Source organism: Macaca mulatta, chromosome 3, assembly GCF_049350105.2.
Source record: "Macaca mulatta isolate MMU2019108-1 chromosome 3, T2T-MMU8v2.0, whole genome shotgun sequence".
NCBI classification, from domain to species: domain Eukaryota; kingdom Metazoa; phylum Chordata; class Mammalia; order Primates; family Cercopithecidae; genus Macaca; species Macaca mulatta.
The window spans coordinates 90056861-90076421 of NC_133408.1; the positions used below are offsets into that span (position 1 = coordinate 90056861).

At 42.9% G+C, this 19561-nt stretch overlaps 1 protein-coding gene, 1 long non-coding RNA gene and 1 gene segment (V, D, J or C); all 3 read left to right on the plus strand.

The window, feature by feature from the left end:
- Positions 1-19561, plus strand: part of LOC720538 (T cell receptor gamma constant 1-like) — a 56627-nt gene that overhangs the window by 3013 nt on the left and 34053 nt on the right.
- LOC114676934 (uncharacterized) lies at positions 8002-11967 on the plus strand. Its single transcript, XR_013415395.1, has 3 exons — positions 8002-8195; positions 9241-10044; positions 11089-11967. It is a non-coding gene; the product is annotated as an uncharacterized LOC114676934 (long non-coding RNA).
- Positions 14218-19561, plus strand: part of TARP (TCR gamma alternate reading frame protein) — a 75327-nt gene continuing 69983 nt past the window's right edge. For 4 of the 8 annotated variants that reach the window (XM_077996919.1, XM_077996920.1, XM_077996921.1 and 1 more), the window contains exons 1-2: positions 14218-14445; positions 14557-14871. In XM_077996919.1, coding sequence (XP_077853045.1) covers positions 14403-14445; positions 14557-14871 — 358 coding nt within the window. In that variant the 5' untranslated portion in view covers positions 14218-14402. Of the gene's footprint in view, positions 14446-14556; positions 14872-19561 lie in introns of those variants that run through there. The other 4 variants (XR_013415390.1, XR_001443623.3, XR_013415392.1 and 1 more) reach the window with 1 other exon arrangement.

The window sequence follows — 19561 nt, forward strand, 5'->3', positions numbered from 1 at the left end:
ACTCTTATAAGAGGTCATCCCATGGTGGCTCACGCCTGTAATCGCAGCACTTTGGGAGGCCGAGGTGGGCGGATCACGAGGTCATGAGATCGAGACCATCCTGGCTAATATGGTGAAACCCAGTCTCTCTAAAACTACAAAAAAAAAAAATTAGCCAGGCATGGTGGTGGGCACCTGTAGTCCCAGCTACTTGGGAGGCCGAGGCAGGAGAATGGTGTGAACTGGGGAGGCGGAGCTTGCAGTGAGCTGAGATTGCACCACTGCACTCCAGCTTGGGTGACAGAGCAAGACTCTGTTTCAAAAAAAAAAAAAAAAAAAAAAAAGAGGTCATCCCAGATTAATTTAATTCTAAGCTTTTGGTCATGGTTCCCTAAGACCTTTGACTCACACACAGCGGGAGAGGACAGTGACCTTGTGTGTAGTGCAGACGACCATTATGGGGGAAAAACAAGTTGAAATTTATAGTCCTTTACTCCTCCTGCCCTTCTCCTTTTGGCTAAGGTGAGCTTCACCAGGAACATTTTGGCCACACCAAAGGAAAACTAGCCAGAGGCAAACCAGCTCTAAGTTAATATTTGCCAATTAAATGGTTTACATTTTGGATTCACAGAAACGCTGACAGCATCTTATTAGAATATACTGCACTGCATATAGTAGGGCCTCAATGAATATCTATTGAATTGAGATTGATACTTTCATTATTATTGAGGGGTTCATTTTACCTAATGGGTCAGGGGGTTGTATGGATGGATGCCCTGAATATTCTGATGATTTGGGTTCAACTCATTTGCTTTTCTACCTGAGGTGGGTGAAAAACAATGACTCTGAATAATAGAATCAACATTATATTATCTAGTTAACATAAAATCTGAATAAAATCTAAGGAAATCTTGGAAAGGAATATTTTCATACATCATAGCATCTGTTGCCGAACTCCCCACACATACAAATACTATGGAAAAAGTAATGTCTACTGCCCAGGAGTCATCTTATAGAAGCCACAATTCTAGAAGTTGCTGTACCCACCTGGAAATCCATGTCGACTGTTTTGTCTCGGGTGCTTTTTGCTTTCAGTCCTGTGAAGGGGTTCACAAGAGGCAGCCTGGGGTAGAGAAAAAAGGGCACAGACTTTGAAATGCTTATCTCCAGACGTTGCGCTCATGAGTATTTTTGTATGTGTCATTTCTGTACTTTTGAAATGGTCTAATAGAAAACACATTACTTTTGAATTTTACTTTAAAATTTACTTAAAAAAAGAATTCATGTTTTATAATATTAAACATATCCTTGCATATTATTGAGCACCTAGAGACAATATGTAAAATTTGTTGGTTAGAAAGGCCTGGAAGGGGTTCTGCTTGACTATTTTTTCTTTCCTCTTCTTTAATAACTTTTGCTTCTTTTAAAACACAAAATCTTATCTTTTCTTCTGTTTCCTACTGACTACTATGCTGAGCTAAAGAAAATGTTAGTGATTTGAGTGCTCAAGGAAGCTTATTCGGCTTGTATGTCTTCCTTGAGCACTAGGATTTTCAAGCCTGTAGCTCAAAGGTCTTGGGAAAAAAGAAACAACTTTTTTCAGTGAGCTAACCGATATAGAAGAGAATGGCCACTCCTACCCACACCTCTTGAATCCTGGACATCAGCTCTGGCTGTTGGGCAAATGGCACTGTATATTGGCCAATGGGGGAGGATGCAGCCAACTTAAGGCCCCTTTTCAGGGAGGGAACGCTGACCCCACTCTCCTATTTCCCGGCTGCCTGCTGGTGTTTCCATTTTCGACCCCCAAACAACACCTGCAGGATAGGGAAGACCATCCACGCAGCCCAGGGCGGTCAGACTTTTAAGGCAGAGTTAGGTGGAAAATGAACTTGGATGAGCAAAGGAGGAAATCCTGCAGATGGCCCAATAAGTGGATTATGTTTGACCTCAAATAAGTAAGACAAGCTAGGGAGCAAGAAGGTTTTATCTAGTTTCATTTCACTTTCCACAAAGCCACCAAGGTCCCATCTCCAACAGAACAGGATGTGTGACTGTTCCTTGAGTAAAAAAACAGGAAACTGGACAAATCTTGAGAGATCATCATTCATTAGTACTTCTTTAGTTGATTTCTTAATATAGAGGAGCATGTAGATTATTTATAATGCTTTTGTTCTTGAGTTAAGTGAAGGAGTCTTAGGTATTTGTTGACTCATTAAATAAATAACCAACATGTAGTAGACTCAAATAAGAAACATAAAAGTGACATACATTTAGATAAATGATTATAGTGCTTTATGTTTATAGTGCTTCATGAATCAATAGTATGATTAATCCAGTTGTGCTCATAGTGTTCTTTACAACAATAACTAAGTTTAAAATAGGGAAACAATCTCAACTCTCATTAGATGATTGAGAATAGAGAAATGCCTGTCACGTTCGTATCAAGTAGAATTTATTCCCTTACCCCTGTTGCTATAATTGATGTGTCTCTTCTGTAGATCCCTAATTTAATTTCTTGTCACTTTTAAGTCAACTTTTAACTAGCAAATTAGCAAAGTACTAATGGATTCAGAGAGATTGCATCATGTGCTGTACTTTACTGTAGTCCCATTCTCTTTATATTTTACTTACTTATAAGTTAAAGTTAGAGTAATTATAAAAACTCCATATTTGTATTCTGAAATTGGCAGAATTTGGATTTGCAGTCCGTGGGTCAGCAGGTGTCTCTGACTTTCCTTATTTTCTTTGTTTAGCCACAGAAAAACAGAAAAATCAGTGAGTTTACGTGTACAGAGTTAAATGTACAAACTGTTCTCTGAAAGAGCTCAGTTCTATGTGAAAATAAATAATGTAGTAAATGTTCTTATGACTGTAATAATAGTAGCTATTGTTTATTGAGTACTTTTTATGTGCATGACACTTTATACTGCATGCTTTATGACATCTGAGCCTAACAAAATACTATCATTATTATTATCTCATTTTTATAGATATTTTCTTTTTTTAATAAACTATTTTATTTCCACATTTGTGTCTTGGGTTATTCGTGGGGTGAGAAACCTCTTCACTTCCAATCCCAGCTATCTGGTACAATCTAGTGTTGTGGTCCAGCTGTCAGCAAAGGGTAGAGGTGGGTGCAGAGCTGGCCCCCGAGTCTGTACCAACTCTTCAGAGCAGGCACCTCAGACCATGGTTGTACTTGCACTGCTTTAGGGCCTCGCTGGAGCCCTCACGCAGGGACAGGTCACTCTGAGTGGTCGAACAGTCCAGGAACTGCCTGCTGTCGTAGGCACAGGGCCCCATCTGCAAGGGCTGAGGGGCAGTGTAGGTGGAGGTCTGTTGGGCAGCAGGCTGGGCAGGCTCCGAGCTCCCCCAGCTTAAGGCACTGCCCATGACGTGTCCCACAGCCGAGTCCACGGTCACCCCTGCGGCGTGGACGCCATATGAGCCATGAGGCTCCGCTGGCCGGAAGGGGCGGAGATGGGGCGGCTGCCGGGGCGGGGGGGTGGGCGGGGTGCGCGGGCGGGGGGGTGGGCGGGGTGCGCGGGCGGGGGGGGGGGCAGAGGGCGCGGCGGGAGGGGGCTGGCTGGCCAGAGGGTCGCGCTGCCGCATCCCAGAGGCGTGGTGGCGGTGGAGGGACCTGGGCGATCTTAAAAAGACAGAGATGGCGGCAGCGGCTCTGTTGCAGGAACAAATGCCCTTTATAGATATTTTCTAGGTACAGATTTGAGGCTTTGATAAATTAAGATACTTGATAGTAAGCAGCGAGGCTGGGATCTGAATCCAGGTCTGTCCGACTACAAAATCTATTGCCTTGATCTCCTACAGTGATGAGAAAAACAAAACCAAACACGACCTTTTAAATGGAAACATTTCGGGGGAAAATAAAAAATTTTATTTTTCGTTTTGTGATTTTTTTTCACTTGCAGCCTTAAGCTCCATTCCCCAGGGTCACATGAAGTTAGTTAAATTGATGCTAACGGTGTTTACTTAGATACAATCTGCAGAGAATTCTCTACAGAGAATTTTCTTATGCAATCAAGTTTTTCTGACTTCTGGGTTCTAAGATTTTTTTTTTAAACAAGAAAAAAAGCGTAACCAAAACTGTGCTTATTGAGTAACCGAAAAGCAGCGAGATGGAACACAAAGATATTCACCCTAATTATCACCTTTCTGCTGCATTCCCTTACCCTCAGTCCGCTGAGGAGCACAGAAATGTTATCCAAAGGTGGACGGGAAAGGGAGGAAAGGCCAAGACCCAACTGCAGCCTGGCCTGAGATGGCCACATCATGTTCTGCTTCCTGCGTGGCTGCCCAGGGAGGTTTTGGATGGGCGGAGGGCCAAGTCAATGTCAGGCCTGGAACTTTACATGCTTTTCTCTCTTAGATACTATCATCCCCTTTCTCAGAGGAGGAACTGGAGATTCAGAGAAACTCTGTAGCCTCCAAGATCACGCAAACATCACTAGTAGCAGAGAAGGGATATAGAGCCATTGCGACGGTCCATAAGACTTACTCTCTTCCCACCACACCACACTCACACAGCAAGAACTGGAATAAATGACAAGGGAGGGAAGAGGGGCTCAGACTTCTCTGTATATTTACAAGGATGCAGAATGTGTTCCTGTAAGTGTACCCAAGTAGGGAATTTGGCCCTTTAATGAAAAAGGTTGAAGCAGGAAGACTTCCAGTTTACTGGATGAAACATAATGCAGCAATCAAACAGCCTGACTCTTTTGAGTGAATATCAATAAGAATACCAGCATACTATTCACTGTTCTTCAAAGGAAAAAAAAAAGGAAAGTCCTTGATTCCATGACATAGATAAATGTTCTGAGCAGGAAGAAGTTAATGGATCACTGGGAAGGGTTCACAGAGCCAGAATATTCAAGTCAAAGTCTTGCCAAACAAGAAAAGGAGAAAGTTCATTTTTGTCACGCACAGTCTGGTTGCAACAGTAAAACCTAGCTTTTGTCATCATTACATTTTCTAATACTGAAAGGACGTATTTTAGGAAAAAAGCATCCCAAATTTACAGATATGTTTTTATTTATAGAACTTCATTATTTTTTTAATCAAACTCTTCAGTGAATTAATTTTTACCACCTCCTCGGGTACAGGATAAATGGGACATTTGCAGACAGTTCCTTCCTTGCCCATGTTTGCTGTGAGGTGAGGTGTAGACGTGGGGAACCTCTCTGGGGGAAGAGGAGGGGTGTGGCAGCCCCACGACTGGTCATGAGGCCCCACGTCACAGAACCTCCACTTGGAGGGCAAGGCTGAGAGCCCCACCACACCTCATGATGGGGAGTTCTTCTGTCTAGAGATGTTATTTATTGTCATTCAAGTTAAAGAACTAAAATCCTAAGATAAAGAGCATATCCCAAAACCAAAACTAGGCCTTCTAACAGTAGCTCTGTGCTGATCCTGCTTCAACAAGGAGGCAGAGTAGAGAGGAAGGAGGTGAAGGATATGGAATCCACTGAGCTCCCACTGTATGCCAGGCATATTATGCATCGATCTAAGCCAATGCTGGTAGATAGACATTTCAATTTCATTTTCATAGTTGAGGGCACTGGGTGTCAGAGAGCAACAAGTCAAGCTAACAGCAGGTTGAACTGGAATTAAAAGCAGAACTGAATGATTGCATGCTCACCTGTATAGCACAATATGTGGATTTTCTTGGTATTGAAGAAATAGGTTTTAGTTCCAGCTGTACCATTTACTAGCTGAGAGGCCTTACATTACCCCCTCTTCCCCATGGGGAATCCCTTCCTGCCTCAAAATATTGTTTGGATTAAATGAGCCAATGTTCGTAAAAGTGTTTTGGAAATTGTAAACACCATAACGAAGAGTTATAGTTTTATTTTAACACATTTCATTCATTGCAATATGATTTCTCATATGAATTACCTCCTAAGGATAGTCAATATTTATGGAGCTCCCAGTATAGGGAAGGCATCCTTCTTGATGAAATGAGGGGCTTTAACAATCCCTACAACATATGACTTTGATGTAGCAAAAATGAAATCTAGCATGTGTTCTATGAAAGTAGCCGGTAACAAGTGGTCTAGCAAAGCTGCAGTGCTATATGCTGAGCGATAGAGGTATTTGTTGTAATATCCACTCCAATTCCTTAGGAAAATAGATGGTGGCAAAGAAGATTAAGTGATACTGCTCATTGAGTGATGAGAATTTTTACATACTGGATGTTCAGTGGGAGTTTCATTTTGTCCCAATCTCCGCTGACACTCTAAGCTCAGGAGAATGGTAGTAATCCAAAAGAAGAGGACAAAACCAGAGATTCTGGATGGAGGGCAATCCCCTCTCCAGCGGACATTGGTAACATCTGAAGACATTTTTCATTGTCACAAATGGAGTGAGAATGCTACTGGTATCTAGTGAGTAGAGGCCAGAGATGATACTAAACATCCTACAATGCACAGGACGGCTCCACAAGAAAGAATTATCCAGCCCAAAATGTCGATAATGCAGAGGCTGAGAAACCCTGGGCTAGTTGGCTATATTTCTCAAAGACTTGCTAAGAGGTAGACAAAATTGATGACTCCAATCTTTGACTCATGAGCTATATCCAGGCTAAATACAGTAGAGCTTAGAGACTCTAATTTTGCAAAGACTTTCTCTGAAAAGCACTGTTGGGAGTTCCCTGGAAACTCCCTTCTCTCCCAGTGAGGAGATGATGAGATAGCTCTCCTACTTCCACACCAAATAGGACTCTCAGGTCGTACATCCACCGTGGGTCCAGAGCAGAGCCCTTCGTGTGGGTCATGGAAGTGTTGGGTCTGTGCCATGAGCGTTGGGTGGCCAGATAAACCAGTGAGGACTCTCACCTGGAAAAGTGGACAGGTGGCTTCAGGTCATAGCACACGTGGTAACTTGGACCAACTCTTCCCTGAAACCAGTTAGATAATCATGATGAAATAATAATAATGAGAAAGAATATTTCTAAAATTTCTAAGAGTCAACAAGATGTGAATAACTTTTACCCTGGCAAATGGACTGATTATCATGGTGTCATATAGCTATGGGTAGAGTTCCCATGTGATCCTGACCAATCAGCACCCTCAGAAATGACTGATCTGGGTGCAGGGCCTGGGGACACCCATTTTCTCTGTGAACACTCTACGAGGTTCCCCTTCCTCATCCTGGCATGGCTTCTCCTGCTCCAGGTTTCCTATCTCCTCAGCCTCTCTCGGGCACTCAGTCTGAGCAGAAGGGACATCACAGCTCCAGACATGCACCTATTCTTCACTCTGGGAATGTGAACTTGTTCCCCTACTTCTCAGATTGGCTGAGGGATTTTTTTGAAAATGAATGTCTCATTTCTTGATAACTTTGGTTTTGTTGAAAATGCTAGTTTGTTTCTAGTTGAAACTGGGTAAAAACAATGGAAGCAAGTGAAAATCTTTATTTCATTAGCAGAAACAAAGCATGTATTTTCACCATAGGTTATCCAGATAGAACTTTTCATACACACTCAGGTACTGACAAACACCAAATCAGGCATTTGAGGCTTTGATATTTACTTGGAAAAAACCCTGTTCAAGGTCCATGATAGGCAAAGAGTTGCAACCATATATAAAATTCTGTATATAAATTCTATATATAAAATTCTGCTACTCCCCTTTAGTTCTTAATATAAAATTCCCAGAAAAGTAGAAAGACATGATGACCCAATACAACGGCCCCCAGGAACCTAGCATGACATTGGAGCCGAGGTAATGAGCACTTGCCCCGTTATCATGTAGGCGACCACATCCTTCCCAATGTGGAAGAGCCTCCTTCAGCCCTACGCCCTGGCTAGGCCTCAGCCTCAGCTTGCAGCACTTCCTGTGTTCCTCAGATGATGCCTCTGTGATCACAGGAAACCAGAAAGGGAACCTGATGACTATCAATTGCACCCCACAAATGCCAGTAACTATACCCCCAACTTTCTGATTTGACATCATTTCCTATTGACTTGGGTTCCTATTTAGAGACTATGTTTGTTGAAACTACATGATTATTTCAGAGAGAAGGCAAGGTCCATTATTTCATTTTTTAGAGAATTCTAGTCATAGTGAAATGCTCAGAGTGAAGATGCTGGCAAGGAACAAAATGGAATTAATATCCATTCAGTTCCCATTGACTGCCAGAAAATGGGATAGATGTCCTACATGTTCAGAATCTCAGGTGATTATCATAAGAACCTGGTAAGTAAACTTATTCGTGAAAGAAATAACTGATGCTTAGACAGGGACAGTTATCTGTCCAAACAAATAGTTCATGCTCTTTCAATTGCACTATTGGACCACCTTGAATACCCTTAGTGTTTATTAACTTTATAGAAATAGGGCCAGGTGCAGTGGCTCAGGCCTATAATCTCAATGTTTTCAGAGGCTGAGGTGGGTAGATCACTTGACCTCAGGAATTTGAGACCAGCCTGGGCAATATGGTGAAACCTCATCTCTACAAAAACACAAAAATTAGCCAGGTGTGGTGGGGCGTGCCTGTAGTCTCAGCTATTCTGGAAGCTGAGGTGGGAGGATGGCTTGAGCCCAGGAGACAGAGGTTGCAGAGAGCCAAGATTGCACCACTGCACCACTGCACTCCAGCCTGGGCTACAGAGCAAGACCTTGTCTCAAAAACAAACAAAACTTTATAGAATAAACTATGGCCTTTGTGGGTAATTATGCGCTGACCCGGACCTACTGCCTAGCCCTGCAGAGCCAGGTCAAGACAGAATGGGCAGTGACTCAAGAAGCCATGGCTAAAGGATCATGTTGGACACACATCTGGAAGAGTTCCCACCTCCCACCCCACCCCCACCCTGCTCCCCACACCGCTCCCCACCAGCATTCTGCCCTAGGACCCTTCTTCTTAATGGAGGGGAAAAGGCTAAGAAAACAGAAAATCGTCTCTGTTATTGTGAACTTACTTTAGCAGATAATATCATGGGTGGGATACCTGGAGAGGGATCAAAACCTCATGGCCCAGACTTAAGGAAATGATCAAAATGTGTAATGAGGATCATGTTTTGGAAACATGTGGCCAACATATTTTTATTCTCCAAAATAAATCATGTCACCTTTCGATCTATCTTTATTATAGCTAATCCATATTTACTACCCATGGAAAGAGATGATAGTTGCCTAGAACAAACTCACTTTTTGAATTAATTGTGAGATGCTGGGCTTGAAAATCAGGTTCAATTTTTTTTTAAAGAGTTTTCTAAAGTTGTGATTCTCTCATTTGTAGGTCAAAAGGCCACCCTGGCAAACTAAGAACACAGAATTTTATTACATCTGCTGGATATGAAGACTCAGCATATGATATCGGTGACGTTAACACCCTCCCAGGGAGAAGCGCTGTTCCTTCTGGCTGGGAAGTGCGAGCTGGTGAGGAGAGTGAGAGGGGTAGAGCATTACATGGAGGAACTTTCTGGTTCCCCTGCCTCTGAGGGCCTTATGCCAGAAGGGATAGAAAGCCCAATGGAAACCCAAGATAGGCATAAGGAGAATCTGTGAGTGTCTGGCTCCTGTCAAGCTTCTCTAATATGGCCCTCGTAGAACTTCACCAAAAGTGGAAGGCATTTGCAAAGGTGAGCCCAAACCAGCACCACTTTCCACACAGGCTGTGCATGTAGGAGTCCCAGATGCTTCTCAGGGTCTCTGAGAGGATACAAAGGTACTGAGGGGGCCGATGAGCACAGCACCTGGGATTTCGATGAGAAGCTGCAGGAAGGGAACTTTACATCCCAAGGGCATGATGTGGAGTCAATAGTGGTAAGTTCAGTCTGGTTATTACACCAGCCAGTTCAGAGGAAGAGTGAAATCCCTGAGATCAGCAGGGCAAAGTGCTGGAAGTTGTTGAGGATGCAGAGATTAGCAGGAAGACAACGCTAAGAACTCATTCACACACCCTGCCCCTGGGTAGCGATGTCATCCTGGGGATGACAAGGAGGAAGACAGAGAAACACAGAAAAGCCTAAGCAGGCACCACAAAGAGACCGAGCCCATCTGAAAAAGGCTGCTCTAACCTGGTGGAAACTATTTTAAGTTGGTAAGTTTACTGTCTCCCCGCAATATCAGAATGAGCAAGAGATGACAGGTATAGGTTGTGTACATTTCCCCTCTGCATTGAATCATAGAGTGTGCATGTTCCACCACTGTGCCCTGCTCAAAGTTAGCTGGGTGGCTGTGCCCTGCTCAAAGTTAGCTGGGTGGCTGTGCCCTGCTCAAAGTTAGCTGGGTGGCTGTGCCCTGCTCAAAGTCACTTGGGTGAGGGGAGCCAGTGGGAACCAAAATCCCATCTCACACCCACCCCCTGCGCACTCTGGAGCTGGGCTGCCACATGCTGGAGAAAGGTGTCTTTGTCTAATTATTCTGCCTAAGGGCATGCCTTTTGTTAATTAGTAAAAAGAACCCTTATTTGTGCTCTAGGGAGTGGGTGTCTGTTTAGGAGGTAATTCGTGATAAAGCCACACAGACAAGATACAAGGCTTTAAATAAATTGAATCTATGAAGCTTCCTAACCCCATGGAAAGACAAAATTAGTTTACACAAAAATAATCATTAAAGAACTAATGAAAATAATGTTTGAATTCAGCCACCAGACAGTACATTCCAGAGCCTTGAGAAAAACTGATGGTCATGAAAAAAGTCATTCACATAAGTGACACCATGGTGTGAAGTCAAGGAATGCAGACTCTGGAGTCAGAGGGCTTGAGTCAACCTGAGTGTCTTCAGCTTTGTCTTCTGTGTGACAGGCTCCAGCGACTGTTGTGAGGATTAGTTGAGATAATAAATACAAAATGCTGAGCATCCAGCCTGGACTAGAGAAAGGACTCAATAAGTACTAATTACCAGTATTTGTTATTTAATTTCACTTTTGTCTGCATCCCCTTGTGTGAAATGGTTTGGACAACTAATCAAGGAAAACCTTCCCTCAGGGACATTGCTGATATTGCAATCTTCACTAGATACACTTATCTCTACCTCCACCTCCACCTCCACCTCTATCTCTTCTCTGTCTCTATCTGTGTCTCGCTGCTGTTTAACTATCTAATTATTTGTAAATGAACTGGTGGGTTTGTTGTTGTTGCAGCCTGGCTAATGTTATCCAGATGTATCGAAACCTCAGGAGTGACATGGAACGGTAGTCCCTGCTTGAACCACTTACCTGCTTTCCTCACACCAGCAATCACACACACCTGACACTGACCTGAAGCCTCTGACCTGTCCTCAGAGGCAAAGACTGAGTAGACAAGATGCCTGGTTACCAGCAATCATCTGCAATTTCCTCTGAGCTAATGAGATTGCTTTTCTCTTTGCTCAAATTATGTGAGAATATTTTTAAAAAGAATTTAATGTGCTCTTTTGATATTTCAGGTGTTCAGTCAAAAGCCTATGTTATTCTCCATCTCTCTCTCTCTCTTTTCCTAGTTGGGTAATCAAAATGGCACAACCAGAAATATTTATATCTGCAACAGAAAAGAAGAATAAATGTATTCATGCACAAGTACATTATATATGTATATATGTTTGTGTATACATATATCTATATAATTGATATATTTGGGAGAAATAAAAGGTTTCATTAAGCACACAGGTTCTAGAGTTAGACCCTCTGTTGCAAATTACTGTCCTGTCACTTAACTCCTGACAGAACAAAGTGCATACTTGGACAAAATGCCTGCTCTGTAAAAATGCCTTGGTCTTGAATAAAATGCCTGCTATGTCAAAGCTTCTATTTTCCCATCTGGAGAATGGGAACAATAATAAGAACCCTCACTTAACAGATAATGGACAAAGGTGCTTACAGCACAGAGCCTGCCACAGACAATGTCCTCAATTAATGCAAACTATTAATATTATGAAAAGTGAATATCTGTTTTCTGACAATGTTTTCAATAATATAAATTATGCCTTTGTTCCCTTTATTTGTTTGAAAATAAAAAAATAAAAAAGCAAACAAAAAAGTGTCTTTAAAGTGTCCATTTGTCTTTCTTCTAGACTGCTAGTAATCCTTTCCTGTGTTTAGGGAATTTTTACCTCATGGGTTTTGGTGAATGAATGAATTCATCTGCCTCTACAGAAAAGAAAATGCCTGATGCATTTTCTCAGCCTTTATTCCAGGTAGTCAGGTAGACTGTGGACTCCAGCAATTAGACACACTCCTCACAACCTCCCCATCACACACACACACACACACACACACACACACACACACACACACGGCTGCTGGAGTTGCAGGATCTGGAAGGAACTGTCTGGCAGGGATGGAGTGTGCAGGGTGCCTAGTGAGTTCCAGGGTGACTGTGGCTGCCCTAGCTGTGGCAGCACCAGGGCTCTAAGCCGGGTCCTGCAGACTGGCTCACCCTGCAGCATGGGTGCCCTCTCCTCCTTCCCATTCCCAGGACACATCCTGTGCAGGGGAAGAACGAGTCCTTCTAGTTGTAGCCACAGGTCCGTTGGTCTGCTGACCTCCACCTCCTCAACATTCAACTTCCCAGCATTGAGTATCTCAGAAATGGTATTTATCAGAAAAGAGGGTGAACAGGGCAACTGCTTTAGGAGGAGCCCTCCGAGCCAGCTGCTTCCTCTCCTGTCTCCTAGGGAGAAACCTAAGCTGTCAGAGTTCACACCTGTCCCACACCACACGAGCCAGAGCTGGACAAAAGTGACAGGGACAATCACTGTCCAAGGTTAAAGGAGCCCTGAGGCACCAGAAGATCTCCAAGAAGGCCACATGGAAGTCATAAAATGGAACCGAATGGAGGGGAAGAGAAGTTCCGTAATGTGGGAAAATGAAGTACTAACAATATTTGACTGGTTCCCCTTGATTTAGCTGGGTTACCACTTCAAAACAGTCAGCAAAGCATTTTAACAATGAAAACTGTTGGGGAAATTAAACGGCTGGAAATGGAGGGAAACTGTGCATGGTGGTGCATGCCTGTAGTCCTAGCTACTCAAGAGGCTGAGGCAGGAGGATGGCTTGAGCCCAGGAATTCAAGGCTGCAGTGAACCATGATTATACCACTGCACTTCATCCTGGCCAACATAGCAAGACCCTATCTCTGCAAAATAAAAATAAAAAATAGGGGGGAGATAAAAATGTAGTAGTAACAATAAAATCTACTAATTACTGAAAATTTACTGTATGTCAGGAGCTATACTAGGTGTACTTGGCTATTTAGTCTGTGTTATTATTGTATCCATTTTCAGATGAGAGATTTGAGACGCAAAGAGATTAAGAAGTCTGCACAGGGTGAGGCAGCCCCTGTGTGATAAAGATGAACAGTTAGACATTTTAAAATGTTTTGGTTGGGTGCCGTTGCTCACGCCTGTAATCCTAGCACTTTGGGAGGCTGAGGTGTGTGGACTGCTTGAGCTCAGAAGTTGGAGGCCAGCCTGGGCAACACGGTGAAACCCCATCTCTATAAAAAATACAAAATTAGCCAGGCATGGTGGTGTGCGCCTGTAGTCCCAGTTACTCAAGAGGCTGGGGATGAAAGGATTGCTTGAGCCTGAGAGGATGAGGCTGCAGTGAGCCATGAGTGTGCTACTGCACTCCAGGGTGGGCGACAGAGCAAGATCTTGTCTCAAAAAATACATATAAATAAAAAATTCTCCAATGACATGGGAAGTTGCTCAGAACATAAGCTGAACTGAAAGAATACAGAACACTATACATGTAAATATATCTATAGTCCATAAAATCATATTAATATTCATGTATCTACAATGAAAAAATCTACAGTCGAGCATATGATAATGCGAATAGTAGTGGGCCTTCGTGATATGACCATAGATGTTTTTATTGTTATCTTTCCCCATTGCTCTGAGTTTCTTCAACCAGCACCGTTACCAGCACGTTCTACCTATCCGCTGTGTGACTTCTGTGCCGTTACTTGATGACTCTGTGCCTCATTACCTCATCCATAAAATGAAAATTCCAAGTACCCATATTACGTGATCATTGTGAAGATTAGAAGGTGAAAATCATTTAGAAAAAAAAGGCTAGCAAATAGAAAATGCTCAGTAAGTATTTGCTATTATAAAAGTTAATGTTTATTAAATATGCAACAATTTAAAATATTATGCTGAGGAAAAGTGTTTATGAACAACTCCTAAGCAATTAGAAATCCTTCTCATTTCCATAGAAATTAGGCAATCCCCATGGCCCCCTCAAATTCGGGCAGAGAACCCCGTCGAGACTGCTAGCCTGAACTGAGATAAGCAGGGTGAGCAGGGTGGGGGCGCAGTGCTGAGCCTGCAGGCGGCACTGAAGTGCCCAAAAAACCACTTTCTTTTCTCTCCCCAATTCAGGCCACACCCTCCAGCCCCTGACCCGAGGTGTCTAGCCACCAGGTCCGCACTTTCCTGCCTTCTCCTTGGGGACACCACCCTGAAGACAGGATGTCACTGCTGGAAGCATTCGCCTTCTCGTCCTTCTGGGCACGTGAGTTGCTGTCTGAACATTTCAGTCTAGCTGCATGACCAAAATAATTCTTCAATGTTTCCCTCTTCCACTCTCAGATGTTCATTGGAAATTATCCTCTTTTACTTACAGTTGGACTTGGATTATCGAAAGTGGAGCAGTTCCAGCTATCCATTTCCACGGAAGTCAAGAAAAGTATTGACATATCTTGCAAGATAAGGAGCACAAACTTTGAAAACGATGTCATTCACTGGTACCGGCAGAAACCGAATCAGGCTTTGGAGCATCTGATCTATATTATCTCAACAAAATCCGCAGCTCATGGCAGCATGGGTAAGAGGAGCAACAAAGTGGAAGCGAGAAAGAATTCTCAAACTCTCACTTCAATCCTTACCATCAAGTCCATAGAGAAAGAAGACATGGCCATTTACTACTGTGCAGGATGGGATTACACTGTACTAGAACTGTAGAGACAACATGCACAAAATCCCCTCCCAGCGTCTGTGCCCACCACATCCTTCCCAACAGGGGCAACCACAGCCAGTCCCCAGCTGGGCTCCCAGACTCAGGCTCGCCTTCTCTGAGGCTCTTCCAGGGCTTTCCAGGAAGCTGTTATGGGTTGTGCTTACACTTTCATTCCCACCTGATCCCAGGACTCGTGCTCCAGAATCTTTATTTGACACTGTTTCTTAATGAGTTAAAGGCTTGTCTGGGGACTGAGAGAACATAGGTCGGGCCACTGTCCATCATATCACCACCTAGAGACTTCTAGTAAGTAGCAAGGTGCAGTTGAGAGAGGGATCCTTATAATGTACAGTCAAGACAACCCCCCTGCAATATAACTATCACTGGTGCCATTTACAATGAAAGAAATGAAAGCTTACAGAATTGGGGTTGCATGATCTGCCAGACGAGTCATGTCTTTGAGCTGGTCTGTGAGACCACACCGAACAGTTTAAGGGTTGTAATTCTCTAAGTAAATGCTAGGATATCTGAGATAAATTCCGGAGGGAGTAAGTGCCTTTTTTTCTGCGAGGGGTAGAGAGGAGAATTTGCCAGCATGAGATCGTCAGACTAGAGCTCCAAGTCACCCCGAGTATCGTTGGATGAGACCCTCCATGTTGGAATAACCCTTCATCTTACCTGTAAAGGAAGAGAGAATTGTATCGTGTGTGTGTGTGTGTGTGTGTGTGTGTGTGTGTGTAAGTTCTCTACAGTGTTCTCAATTCTTTGTATGTATTAGCTCCTTTAACCCACACTACCTATAACGTCTGCCCTGTTGTTCTTATCAAACATATCTAACTCCTGAAATAAGTGGAGTATTAGTTCATGCACTTGTCCAAATCACAGAGCTGATAAGTGGCAAGACAGCCCAGGGAGGGACCCAGGTAATCTGGTTCCTCTTGAATATGACACTAAACTGCTTCTTAATCACAGGAGTATAAAAGAAAAGACACGTTGTTTCTATCCCTATGGAGGAGACAGAACTGACCATCATGAAACATTAACTGACACAAATTACTACTGTGTGCTGAAGCACGTGCCCAGGGTTCCAGTGATTAGGTGTATTCAGAGAATAAAATGCCGATAAAGTACCAATTGACTTTTCAATATAAAAACATAAGAAATTTGGGTTTTCCATATCTAGGTATGTGACAGGTACTGTTATCTATACTTCATGTTCATTATCATTATTATGTGATCGTGTAAATTTCTTAAGTCTCTGGAAGCCATTTAGGCACTTGTAGATGTAGAACTGAGACACAAAGATTTCAAATAACTCAGCCAATGTTGGATAGGGTAAGTGGTCTAGAAGAGTGCATATTGTCACAGGTCATTAATAGTGATATTCAGATGAGCTTTTGAAGGACCTGATATATTTTTAAATATAAAATTAAAAGAACAGAATATAAAACTGTAAATGTAAAACCCATTAAAAATGTTTAATCATGGCTGGGTGCAGTGGTTCATGCCTGTAAACCCAGCACTTTGGGAGGCCACGGCGGGCGGATCATGAGGTAAGGAGTTTGAGACTAGCCTGGCCAATATAGTAAAACCCGGTCTCTACCAAAAATACAAAAATTAGCCGGGCGTGGTGGTGCACGCCTGTGGTCCCAGCTACTCAGGAGGCTGAGGCAGGAGAATCGCTTGAATCTGGGAGGTGGAGGTTGCAGTGAACCGAGATCGCACCACTGTATTCCAGCCTGGGTGACAGAGTGAGACTCTGTCTAAAAAAAAAAAAAAAAAAAAAAAAAAAATTTAACCCTGTGATTCTGTGTTAATGATCCAAACAAATATATTACTATCTACAAATGTGTAGAGAACATGCTTAAAAATAAATTCTGGTTGCTCTTATTTTCTTTATTTTAATTAATTAATTAATTAATTAATGTTCTACTAGAATCTTCTCAAAATATTTTCATCATTTTGCAACATTTGGTGAGGTTTTCTTCAGTGAGGATTGGGTACTTTTCCAAGCTCCACAACTTTGTGATTTGGGACGTCATGTGTGCCACGTTGTTGTCGTCTATCAGAGGGAGATAATAATACCACTGCCTCTCAACGCTGGTGAGAAGTGTGAAGGAAGTAATGGAAGAAAATGTTTAGAACAATGTTAGCAAGTCTACAATAGATGTTTGATATAACGTTAATTTTAAAGGTTTATTATCACATGTAAAAATGAACTTTATTTAAAAACACCCCTCTCTGTGACATAGTGTTCATGAGATAGTTCCAAATTCCAAGGTGAGTCCCCACAGACCACCCTGTCGGTCCCTCCAGCAATTTCAATCAAGTTTCCTCTTGAGGCGCACCCTCATTATAAGTGAAATTGGATTTCTCTGAGTTATAATCTGCATTGTGACATCCCAATTAATTATAAACCAAATACTTTACTGGATTTCAAATAGAAATGACTAGAGTTTTTAAAATGAGGCATGAATAATGCTAGTGTAAAATTTCAGTTTACCTTTTTTAAAATTGTAAAATACTGTCCATGTTTTATACTCCTGAGTCCTGAATCCCCAAAACATTAACAGAGGGATCAATTTTTATGTGAGGTAAAGAAAGCTACACGCTCATATATCTGGAACAATATTGTACAGTCTGAAAATCAAGGAGGGAACAGCTAAGTTTGAAGTAGAATTAGTTCAACTCTAGAGCTGCCCCCATCCGGTTCCACAGCTAAGTTTGAAGCAGAATTAGTTCAACTCTAGAGCTGCCCCCATCCGGTTCCACAGACACATTCTTGTCAGGTAATGCACTCTGCACCGCGTCAGTGGTCAGTGCAGTGCTCCTGGGAACTGCTCAGCTCTGCAGTAGGCCATCAAGTCCCCAGAGGTCACCTGACCCGCCACATTTTTCTCTCTCACCAAGTCATGCCACGCTCTCTCCCCACTGACCGGGGCCAGCCAGCAACCAGGGCCCTTCTCCTGGGGATACGGTTCAGCAGACAGCAGCAAGTGTCCCTGCTGGGAATATTCATCTTTTTCTCCCTCTGCAGCTGTGAGTTGCTCCTCAATATTTCAACATAGATGAGAGATGAAAGTAATTCCTTTTTTTCTTTTATGTTGAGACAGTCTCGATCTGTCATCCAGGCTGGAATGCCATGGCGTGATCTCAGCTCACTGCAGCCTCTGCCTCCCGGGTTCAAGCATTTCTCTGTTGTGCCTCAGCCTCCAGAGTAGCTAAGATTACAGGCATGCACCACTGCACATAGATTATTTATTTATTTATTTATTTTAGTAGAGGCAGGGTTTTGCCATGTTGGCAAGACTGGTCTTGAACTCCTGGCCTCAAGTGATCTGCCCTCCTTGGTCTCCCAAAGTACTGTGATGACAGGCATGAGCCACCACACCCGGCCAGATGAAAGTGTTTCATTATCACTTCCTCTTTCTATGTCCCCAGGTTCACAGGGACTTCTCTTTTCTGTTTGCAGTTGCACTTGGTAAGTTAAATTTAAAGCAATAAAAAATGTCAACTGCATTTTTGTCAACAGAGCAACAGATAAAAGTGTCTAGGTATCTTGTGTGGTGTCCACTGAAGACTATGTAAATATAGTTATACACTGGTACCAGCAGAAACTGATTCTAAATTATGAACCATCTGACATATATCACTTCAATAGAAAGTCCCAGTTCAGGTTTGGTTAGGTAAGAAAAACAACAAACTTGAGGTAAGAACAAATTTTCAAATGCCTACTTAAGTCTTTACTATAAACTTCATAGAAAAGGAAGCGGAGGCCATATATACTGCACTGCTTAGGACCCACAGCATCAGTGCCACACTGTCCCACACCACATCCTCTCTTGGGTCTCTGCCCAACCCCACATTCTTCCCATGGGAGCAAACGCTATGGACTCCTAGCTGGGCTCCCAGCCTCAACCTTGCCTTCTCTGCAGCACTTCTGGATCTTTGTAGGAAGCCACCTTGGGTTAATGTTTTAAGCAGGAAGCATGCCTGATCATGACGTTCCCCGATATTCATTGAACACTACTTCCTAATGAATTAAGGGAATGAGTGGACACAGGCTAAGGCCCCATTCCTGTCAGCATCCGGAGACTTCTATTAACTGCAAATGGCTTAGGCCAAGGAAGAGAATCGTTGTGTATCAGGAATCCCATATATCATTATTACAACACCCCTGCAACAGAACTATTATTTGCCCATTTAATAAAGAAATTAAAGCTTACAAGGTTAAAGTGACTGGTCGAAGACAAGAAGTGCATGATTTTTGTTTTTTGAAACAGGATCATGAGGCCACCCTGAATATCTAAAAATCACAGTTGTACAACAAACAGACTCTTTGAGGTGACTTTGGGGTGGAGCAAGTGTCTTTTTTCTGTAGAGAAGAAGATGGTTCCTCACTTCACACTAAGGGGTGTGGCAGTGTGATGTCATCAGAAAAGAGCCCCAGGCATCAGACTGTTAAATGAGCCATATTTTGCATTTATTAAGTCCTTTAACCTCTGGCAACCTCTGAGGTCTGTTCTGTTATGAACAGAAGTGCATTTTACTCAGGTAAGTGAGATCTATGTGTCCTAGCCACTCATCCAGGTCCCACAGCTGGTTCGTGGCAGTGTAGGATTGGACCCAGCTAATCTGGCTCCAGAGTCTGTACTCCTTAATCACAGAAGGG